This window comes from Gekko japonicus, unplaced genomic scaffold (genome assembly GCF_001447785.1).
Source record: "Gekko japonicus isolate JY-2015 unplaced genomic scaffold, Gekko_japonicus_V1.1 scaffold374, whole genome shotgun sequence".
Lineage (NCBI taxonomy): Eukaryota > Metazoa > Chordata > Lepidosauria > Squamata > Gekkonidae > Gekko > Gekko japonicus.
This window is the reverse complement of record NW_015176463.1, coordinates 1124309-1135694: the sequence shown is the minus strand read 5'-3', so window position 1 is coordinate 1135694 and position 11386 is coordinate 1124309. Positions and strand designations below refer to the sequence as shown.

General features: G+C 41.6%; 1 protein-coding gene across 1 annotated transcript in view; it reads right to left on the bottom strand.

Moving 5' to 3' along the window:
* The window catches only part of LOC107123709 (collagen alpha-1(XXIII) chain-like), a 379133-nt gene that overhangs the window by 27835 nt on the left and 339912 nt on the right, over positions 1-11386 (bottom strand). Inside the window, exon 3 of the mRNA XM_015427033.1 lies at positions 10166-10210. Coding sequence (XP_015282519.1) covers positions 10166-10210 — 45 coding nt within the window. The remainder of the gene's footprint in view (positions 1-10165; positions 10211-11386) is intronic.

The window sequence follows — 11386 nt, the reverse complement described above, 5'->3', positions numbered from 1 at the left end:
TGGATCATCTTATGCTTGTGAGCAGCTGTTTTCAGCTTTGAATTATATCAAATCTGACACCAGAAACAGACTAACAGATGACCTGAGTGCCTGATGTGTTGTTCTCAAACTTACAAAGTATGAGCCAAGGTTAGACAAATTATCAGCATGCATAAAACAGCATTTTGGATCATCTTATGCTTGTGAGCAGCTGTTTTCAGCTTTGAATTATATCAAATCTGACACCAGAAACAGACTAACAGATGACCTGAGTGCCTGATGTGTTGTTCTCAAACTTACAAAGTATGAGCCAAGGTTAGACAAATTATCAGCATGCATAAAACAGCAAAAATCACATTAATTGTTGCTTGCCAAATGCAAACTTTTACCTTTCAATAAAAAGTTGTTTGTATTATTGAAAGCTCTGTTATTGTGTTTTTCTTTTAAGACAAAAGATGTTAATGTATGAGTTGTTTTTTCTAAACGAAAACCTCAGTATTCAGGTTAAATTGCTGTGTTGGCACTTTGCGATAAATAAGTGGGTTTTGGGTTGCAGTTTGGGCACTTGGTCTCTAAAAGGTTCACCATCACTGCCCTAAAATATACAGCATCCCTCTGCTGTCTATGGTGTTCAAATGGTTTTCCAGAGAAACTTGGTGTTATTGAGCTAACTGAAGAACCTTTGATATGCTTTCCAAAAAAATTCCACAGCAAGCCATTTTGAGGATACTGTTAAATGGTTGCTAGCAAAGTCAAACACAGTATGTCAACTTCATTTATATACACTGCAAAGTTTTAAGGACAAGCATCCAAATAGCTATTTCAAGCTTCTTTTAGTTTCATCGTAAACTGATTTTAAAGAGCAAACTCTTTCAGAAGAGGCTACCCCCATAAAGACCATCTACAAAGAGAACTCTGCAGTTTACCAGCTAATATCATGAGGCACACATTACACTGTCTGCTCTTGAAGACACGTGGAATCAATTAAATGAAGCAACCAAATTACTACCAGAAATACATAAAATGGATCATGTAGAATCAAGTGACTCAATATATTTGCAGTTTCTGTCTGTACTCACCATGGAAGAAATACCTTCAAAAGCAGTACACAGAAAACAAAGGTCAAAACCATGACAAACAGAGCGAGATCAAGAAATATTTTGGTCCTAAGGAAATCCCTGGTTTTATGGAATACAGAAATTCTGAAAAGAATATTGATCAGTATTTTAGAACCAATATTACCTTCTAGTTATTTAATTCACTGTGTTTTCAGGGGATTACATATAAAATAAAAGATGTTTTGCTAACACAATAAATATTTCTTAATATTTAGTGCACTATGTGACTGGATTTCTCATTTAGGGTATGCAGCTATAACATCCAAGCATGGAACAAACAGCAGTCAGAAGAGTGCTTGTATTAAGAGACAGAAGACTCTTCATCCAGGCTCAAGAACTGCAGTCAAGGTCTCCCCTATTCACCTACAATCATCCTTGTTGATGACTAATGCTGGGTCTGTAAAGAATATAATCTCTTTCTTCCATGATGTTTATAGTGGAGGGTATTATCCTGATTAAGGACCATGGTGGCTCAGAGGTTAAGACGCTGAGCTGCAGACCAGAAGATCAGTAGCTCGGCAATTCGAGACCCTTGTGCCGCGTGACAGAGTGAGCTCTTGTCTCTAGCCCCAGCTCCTGACAACCTGGCAGTTCAAAAGCAAGAAATTGCAAGTAGATAAATTGCGCCCACTTCGGTGGGAAGTAACAGCATTCCATGCGCCTTGGCTTTTAGTCATGCCAGACACATGACCATGGAAAAGTCTTCGGACAGCGCTGGCTCTTCGGCTTGGAAATGGAGATGAGCACCACCCCCTAGAGTCGGATTCGACTGGCTTTCGAGCAAGGGAAACCTTTACCTTTATTGTCCTGATTAGTTGACCCCAAACCTGGTTGGTGGATGCAAGTGTTGCACCTTGTTCCACATGAACATTTGATCTTTTGTCATCCCTGACCTGGAGACGTGGTATTGTGATAATCCTTTGTTTTTAAATACAATTTTATCCCTTTAAATGCCTTCTGCAAGCTGCGAGTGAACTCCGAAGGCATTTAAAGGGACTGCAGTCCCCTTAAATGCTCTTTAACTTCAGCTATCCAGCCGTTCTAGAATTCAGATAGCTGAATACACAGCCAAATCTATATCCGGGTGAAAGACTATACAAAAAAATTCTGATAATGTATTTTTTGGATATGCTTTGGTCTTTAATACTGCCGAATGCACAACTCTACTCTCAAAAGCTTATACCATGAAAATCTTGGTGGTATCTACGGTGCTACCAGATTATAGCTCTTCTAAGAAAGTAGGTAAGATTGCAAATGGTAAAACTGCTATATGAATTACTAGGAATAAGGTCCATTGTGGAAATAAGTACAATGAGCTCTAGAAAGAGGCTCTGGGAGAGGCCCAACCAGCCATTCCCTCCTGGGGAACCATTGCTACCAATCTCCAGGTGAGGCGTGGAGATCACTCAGAATTACAACTGATCTCCAGGAGGGAGGGCAAAGGTCAGCTGCAGTCAGAGGGGCAAATAACAGTAGGTTGATGGCTAGCTGGGATGGGGATGGGGTTGCCAACTCCAGGTTGGGAAATTCCTGGGGATTTCAGGGGTGGAGTCTGGAGAGGGTAGGGTTTGAGGAGGTTGCCTCAGCAAATTGGCACTGAGTGTCCAAGGCCTTGGAACTCTCCAAGAGCCTCTTTCTAGAGCTTGTTGTATTTATTTCCACAATGGGGTGTATTCCTAGTATTCAATAAGAACAATTCTGTTATAAAAGATATATTAGTTTTTAACAATTTTTGCAATGTTTCATGTATCCAAACCCAATTTTTTTTAGTTTTCTCACAAGTCCACCACATATGGAAGAAAGAGCCAACATTATTTTGACATTTCCAACAATCATTTGACATATTGGCGTAAAATGTTGACAATTTATCTGGGGTAATATACCATCTATAAAACATTTTGTAAATATTTTATAGGAGATTGCTTTAGTAATTTTTATATTTGCCTTCCAACCTTTGACCATTTGTCTAAAACAGTATGATGTCCCAAACTTTGTTCCCATTTAACCACTTCATCTTGAGTTTTATTTTCTAGCATTAAAGCATACAGTTTCTTAATAAGATTTTCGTAATTATTGATCAATATCTTATCTATCTCTGTTAATTTTCCTTTTTGTAATATTTTCCTTTTGCAGAGGCAGACAGTATCTGGTGTTAAAAGTGTGCAACTTGTTCCAGGGACAGATTAAGTACCCTACCGTTACAGTAGTATACTTCGCCAAGGACCTATGTATCTACAGGACCACATCTTTTGATATGTTCTACTGGGACAGCTTTGCTCATCTGAGCAAAGTGCATGGAAAGGGCCCCTTCCAAAGGATAAACACAACAGTGGCCTGTAGCTAAGCTTTACCTCTGGTGGCTCCAATGTGGTGGAATGGCCTGACTGACAAAGTAAGAAAGGCTTCTGTACTTGTATTATTTTGCAGAATGTGTAAATTGTTCAGGATGGCATTTTCATAAAGGGACAACTGGGATGTAATAGAAATTCTGCAGGAAGTTGTTGGTTTGATATGTGGGATCTGTTATGGAAGGATAAATGTGTCCTTAGAATACCACAGGCCACTGAATGAGATCATCCAGAGTTTTGCTGATGGCACCCAGCTCTATATTTATATAACTAAACAGCTAGCTCTTATCTTAGAAAATACCATCTCCCAAGAGAACTGTGAGAGGTGGCTCACAACACAGTAGAATCATAAAAAGTAACAAAAATCATAAAAACAAGCCATTTTCAATCCAGCCAGTGTATAAAGCCATCTCAAAGCATCTCTGTTACAAATCAGTGCTGTATGATGAAATGGATAAGGCAGAACAAGCTAAAACTCACAGTAGAATCATAAAAAGTAACAAAAATGATAAAAACAAGCCATTTCAATCCAGTCAGTGTATAAAGCCATCTCAAAACATCTTTGTTACAAATCAGTGCTGTATAATGAAATGGATAAGGCAGAGCAAGCTAAAACCGAATCCAGACAAAATGGAAGGGATACTGGTAAGGAATACTGATGTTCTGGAAGAGACAGTCTTTCCTATGATAGATGAGGTTGAAGCGAATAGCTCAGTTTTGGACCCAATTTTGCACAGATTCAATTTTTGGCATAGAACCTGCTGTCATTTGTATCTGGTTCAAAGACTGTTCTTTTAGACTCAGCTGACCTGACTACACTGACCTATCCTTTTGTAACGTCCATGCTGGGCTAATACAACGTGCTCCATTCCATGTGGGATTGCCCTTGGGCAACTTGAAAACTTCTGTTAAAAGTGGCTGCCTTAAGGCTGATGTTGGGTAGTGCACACATAATCAGCCCATTCTGAAACAACTTCACCAGCTTCCAATTCAATTATTTAAGGACTTTATATACTTCCTCTTCAGCGTCTTTCTCAAGGCAGCTTGGTCAATTCAAGGTGTTATTTTTTATCTATAAAGCCCTTCACATCTTGGAATCCACAAAGCTGAAGAACCACCTCTCCCATTACCAAACCAATTAAAATGTGCCCAGCAAACCCTGGTGACAATGTCCTGCTGACTTTGTCTACCAATTTCACCCACCAATGGCTAGAACCTAGTCTTTCTCAATTGTGGTTCTTGTTCTATAGGATGGATTGACACAGAAGGTGCATAAGGCCCCCTTCTCAGATACCCTTTCGGTGAATAAAACTTACCACATCAGTAAGGTTTTTTATGGGGGGGAGTTGATCTATTGGCTTATGTTTTATTCTTCTTGTATTTGTTGTTAATTTGTTAACTAAGAATATTGTTTTGTATTATATATGGATATTTTACTGCTTCTATTCTAAATGTTGTTTTTTGTAAGTTGCCGTGAAATGTGGAAAGCCAGAATACAAATGAATAAAATGTGAAACATAATGGAAGAAGAAAAGGGCATGTCATTATTGTGTCTGGTTTCCAAGGTGGTATGCCAGTTCCCTGAACCCGAGGGCACTTCCTCAGAAAAGGAGGAAGTACACACTGATGAACCTGATGCATCCTGAGCCTTGGAAGACATGGCAAGCCCTAGCTGGGCTATGGAGTGCACTCAGACCCTCCTGAATCCCAGGACTCTGGGAAGTATCCATTGACATGGATCTTGGAATGTGTCTGTTGACACATTCGTGGCTCTACTTTTGCTACCAGAACTTCATAAAATCACCTTGTGAACCCTAGGCATTAAAGCCACATTGAACATCGATGAAAATCATCTGTACATAGGCCAGCACCTTCTCGGCAGCATGGCATTGCTTCCCTGCTTGGCTTCAGAAGAAATGATGCTGACATAAATGCTTCAGGAATAGACCTTCACTGATGCATCAGGAAGGTGGAGCAGCAAGGACTACTATAAACTGCTCATATGATACCTGAAAGCCACTGGTGCAACATAAAAATTGTCCCACTCTTTAGTCCCCAGTAATCTTGTGGACAGCTCCCCTGCTGAATTCTTGAACCAAGACCAACCTTAGGCTATATTTGTTCGCTGGACAGCTCCCTAATCTTGTTAATTTGCCTCTTCGGTTCTCTGGGGACACAAGGACACAAACTGACTCCTAACTGTAGGTTTTATAGGACAGTTGTTTTGGCAAAAAGTCCCAATCAGGGCCTAACCAACCATGAGTTAGTTTTCATCCCCACCTCACACATCTGATTGGGCAAGGCTGCCACTTGAGAAGAAACTTGCCTCAACTAACACACCTGCCACCTGGGAACTTCACTTCTATTTCCTCAATGAAAAAAAAATAAGGCCTTGTCTCCCTCCACTGGGTTCTGATGAAAGGAGGTGAAGCCTGATATCACTGAGAGAAGCTGCACCAGTTATTTCCTTTCTTCTGGCAGCAGGCTGAAAAGAATATTCCAGGGGAACCTATCAGAACTGCTGTTTTCCCTTGTCTACTGCAGAGGCCTGGATAGAACGTGATGGCTCTTTCACTATCTGCAGGAGCCTAAGAGGAGGAGAAGCTTTGTGTCTCCCCCTTTTTCTGAAAGCCTTGCACCAGTGTGGAAAAATAAACCCATTTTCTTCACCTTCCTCCTCTGTGAGATGATATGAGGGCAGCAATCCCAGTTCTTTCATTTTACGCAGGACTCCCTGGGCAAAATGAAAGGATCATACTTGCAAGGTGCTTTCTTCATGCTGTCTGCAGCTGGCGAAAGAAAGAGGCTGCAGGGCAACAGTGGGCCTTCTCATCTCAGAAAGTGGGCTGGCCCAGGCTCCAGTCACTTAAGCTAGGCTTACTTCTCATACAGAAGTATTTAAGATTGCATACTATATTAGTAAATTTATATCACTGCAAATATGTTTTGTTCCAAAACATATGTTTTAATTGCTTTAGGGGGGGAAAGGAATTGATTTCATTCATTTTCACACCTTTGTTTCTTCCACATAAATATTTTATGGGCCAAAAATATTCTAAAATTCTCCCATAAAGAAGGCTGTGTTTCATTGTTACAAATGCTTCCCAAATTGGATCTAATGTTCTGGTAAATTATCCACAGAAATACAAACTAATCCATATTTCATGTTGTCTCTATGATGGTGAAGAAGGAATTATATTTACTCACTGTCTACTACTTTTTTTTCAACTTTAAGTGCATGCAGCTGGAGGGCCCCACCTGCCCAGAGATTGGGTGCGTGGCCCGTGGGTCAACAGATCATAGTCGACCGTGTCGAACGCTGCTGTTAAATCTAACAAAAACAGCAGCGCCAACCTGCCCCAATCCAGCTGCCTACGGAGATCATTTGTAAGGGCGACCAGAGCCGTCTCTGTCCCATGGTCAGGGCGGAAGCCAAGGTGGAACAGATCAAGGATGGAAGCATCCTCCAGGAAAACTTGGGAGTTTTTTGGATAAATGTAAAGTTCTGCATTTAGGTAGGAAAAATCAAATGCATAATTATAGGATGGGGGAGACTTGTCTTGGCAAAAGTATGTGCAAAAAAGATCTAGGGGTGGCTGCGGGTGTTGGGGCTTCAGGGCGGGGCTTCCCCTGCCAGCCAGGCAGCGGGTAGAACCCCCAAAAAAGCGGGTAACCCCCGCAAAACCGGGGGGGGGGTATGGCAACCCTAAATATGTTATGAAAAGTGACGACAATGATGACAACTCTTTCAAATGCATTTGAACAGCTCACCAAATGATCAGCTCACTCCTTGTGCCTAGCAAGCAGGATGTGAACCAAACCACTGAGGGTATGAAGTCTAAAACATGAGCTGAGCCTTTACCAAAAAGCGTGCAATAATCAAATGGCTGCTTAGACATGAATACTTTCAATGGCAAGAGGCTGCCCATGCCTGAGAGCAAAAACTTGGAAGGTCAAATCACTTTGAGACAGGAACAGCTGTAGCAAGACTATCATCTCTTTAGTATCTCAGAAAGCAGCTGTGCTAAAAGCAGGAGCCAGAAAGTTCCCTTATGCCACCCTTTCATGTGTTACAACCCCCTTATCTTCCCTGACCCTGACAGTAAGAGGAGAGGAGATGGGGAAGGGGGGGAGGGACATTCCTTTGAGAATGAAATGCTTAGCACCTGATAAGTGACAATTGCTTCATTCCAAATAGTCTACACGGCTTTTCTTTCTGCCTAGCTGCTCTTATCATTTGCCTTGTTGTCTGGCTTTGTAGTTAAAAGACAGAGAAATTTTAAAAAAATCACTGAAACTAACAAACTGTTGCCTACTCCATAGCCTTTGTTTTGTTGGAAATGTTAAAGTGTGAGGTGATTTGCACTAAAACTGCAATGGCCCAGGGAATTCATGGTGAGTATATAGTACCTCTGCCAGGTTGCTCTCAGACTGGAAAAACAGCCTGGTTGTATTGAAGGCCTCACTATATAAGTGTGTTTTAAAAAGCTTTCAATGTGCTAGCTACATTTGGTTGCCAAACAAAGCTCTCTCATGTAAGCCAATCTACTGCTAAGTCTTCTGGCTCACTAACCACATTTGTTTAGAGACTGTGAAGCTGTAACCACATAAGAGCTTCTAGAGAAGGATGCTATCACACAAGGCAAACAAAAATCTATTCTCATTTATCAGCTGTGGCAAAGGAACAAGGTTTCTGTGAGGTAAAGTTTCAAAACTAAGCTATCTCCTATAACAAATGTTAAGCCAAAAACACTTTGCACTTAGGCCAAAACTAGTATACCAAGGGCAATCTGCTTTTTGGTCAGGCTGCATTACAGATTAAGACAGGCATACTGCGCAGGACATCACAGAGCCTATGTTTTACTTGCAATATATGTGCCTCTGTGTGTATATATTTTATGTATGTTTTATCTCAACTTCAAAAGAACACATCACTATAACCACCTGCTACAAATATACAGCACTTAGACATCTTCACCAAACACAGCTATAATGCTACTTAGTTTTCCCTTGCCAGTAAAAGAAAATTCTAAATAGACAAAATTAAGTCAAATCGATGCTTCATAATTCCTTTTCTTCTTGTCATGTTCACTTAAGGTGAAATATGTGATTAAGATAATAAATCACATGAAGCTCATGTTTAATGTCCTAATCTTCCACACATTTCCTATGTAATCTTTAACACACACACCCCCCCAGGAAGAAGGCTAGAAAATTTCTGAAAAGAAACAAAGATGTAAAAAGAAACTTATGAGAACTGGGATACTGAGATGGATTATATCACAAACAAATTATAAAAGTCAGTAAGGACTATCTTTAAATAGCAGTTTTTTCCCAGTTTGATATTAGCATGGAATCACCATTCTCATAAAATCAAGAATTGTCTTGGAGTTGTAATGTTAAAGAACAGACTGGACTAGAAACTGTAAATTCAACTTTGCAAAGTAGATGTTCAACTGTTTTGCAAATGTTTGTCTTCCTCTAGAGAGCTCAGGGAGTAATATGCATGGTTCTCCCCTCCTCTGCTTTGCCCTCCCAACAACCCTTTGAGGGTAGGTGAAGCTGAAAGAGAACCAGTGGACAAGGGGCACCTAGTGAGCCTCATCCCTATACTATATCAACTCCTCCCTCCACGCATGGAGAATATGAATTACAAATAACTTCGGTGTTCTAAGATTGCAGGCACAAAGGTTAACCAGAATTAGTCTCTGTGTGTATCTTGCACTTGAACTCCCCTACCACCACCATGTTTTAAAGATTGAATTAAACCTTGGTTTGAATCCTGGATTGCTGTCGAAAACTAGCTCTGGTTAACCTGCCTACCTCATGTGGAGAACAGTGGAGCTGTTCAGCCTCTGGGCTTAATGGTCTGATGTCTCCACCCACCTCCATTATAAGGTCTGTGTGCATCCCCCAGCAGTGTAGGAAACACATGGTGATGTGGGCTTTCAAATGCTTCTGCCTTCACCTTAGAAAAGAAATATTGAGGAACCAGCCCTGTGACTCTTGGATACTTGGTCTATGAGATAATGTCCAGCAAATGAAGACTTACCATGGCCCCGGTCACACGGGCCAGATATCGCGCGGGGGGAGGTGTGGCTAATTGCCCCGGAGGAAACTAATGTGCGGCCGCCCGAGCACATGTCCCGATCGAGGTCCCGTGGTTCAGGGGAAATACCAATCCGACGGGTATCCTGCAGCACGGCACAGAAGCCACGCCGCACGATTGCACTAGCAATCGCTCTTTGTGCGCATGCGCTCTTGGGCGCTGTTGCGCAACCTGCGGAGATGAGCAGCGGCGAGCACCAGATGCCACGTCAGTCCACTGGGAACGCGATTAGACACCCGCCCTTGGCCCGCGGTTTTAGGAAACTAGTACCTCGTAGGTACTAGTTTTTAACTCTGCACCTTCGGCGGGGAGCCACAGGTTCGCCACGGGAGCACTGCGCTTCCCAGATGTTGGGGTGAGATCGCGCCCGGAAAATCCACGGGACTCCCGTGCCTCTCCCGTGGCAACTTTGCCGTGTGACCGGGGTCCATATTGATAGTACAGAAAAAGTGACAATTATCGTTAAGCCCATGAAGGGGATGAACTAAAAACAGTAATCTTCCTTATTAAAAGGTGATCTATTATGTATGGTAATATGACTTTTTAAATTTCACATCAGGATTTAAGTATACAATTTAACAGTGTCATTTCACAAGGCATGGAGGGCTCACCTGGTTCTCCTCGTCGCCCAGGCTTTCCTCGCCTTCCTGGTGGACCTGCAGAAACAAAAGATTTTGTCATTTATTCAACTTCTCTCCCATCCTTTTGTCTTTCAAGAAACCTGAAACAACTTACACATGGCTTTGCAATTAGTGCCCTATCTAGGCACTGACCAAGTTACGACTCGTTTAGCTATTTCTCCCTCTTTCACAACACTAAATGACAACAGTGAAGTCAATGGACAACAGATTTGACAGACAAGAGGAAATACATTTGCTGAACAAGTAATTTAATTGTGGAATTCACTGCCAGCAGAGGTAGTGACGGCCAGTAGATCTGACAGATTCATGAGGATAGGTCCATCAATAGCTACTAGCCAGGATGACTAAGGGGAACTTCCATATCCAGAGGGAATAAAACTTTGAATACCAGCATTGGGAAGAAACATCAGGGGGGGGGGGAAGGCTTTAGCTTTTATGCCCTGTCTGCTGGCCCCCCACAGGAACTGGTTAGCCATGTCGTGAAACTGGCCTAAATGGATCCTGCAAGATCCTCTTGGGTTCTTATTCTTTAACAGTGTAAGAACTTCCTTGTGCCCTAACAAGCTATTCAAAGAAACAGATCAGTAGGTCAACATGGAATAAAGTCACCCTTGTCATCTTAACAAATATGAACGTATTCCATCCCAGCTCCTGCAAAAACGATGATGTTCAGGTGAACAAAACCCAATGTATTCCCTGTCAGTCCTATACAACAGCTCTCTATGGGGATTTCATCAGTTTGCCATTTTTATTACTTTATTTAGGCAATATCTTCTCTCAAGAAAAGGTGACAGAAGCATTGCCAGGATCCTTATTGAAACCAGGAGATGCAATGCAAGTTGTCCTTGCAGGCTTATGAAACTACATGGAAGAACAAATTGTTTAGACAGTTTCTATCCTTAATTACCAAAAGGTGAATAGCTTGTTTCCCTCTCAATTCACATGCCCTGACAAGTTGAGGGAACAAGGACGTTCATCATCATTGCAACATCTGGCTCTAGCTCTAACATTTCAGTAACAACATTTCACTACCTCAGAAGGAAAGACCCTGATCCTTCATGACTCATAATTTATTCAATACTTTTTAATATTTATTTTTTATTTATTTTAAACAGCCAGGGTGGTGTAGGGGTTAGAGTGCTGGACTAGGATTTGGGAGACCCAGGTTTGGAGACCCATGACACTATGGAA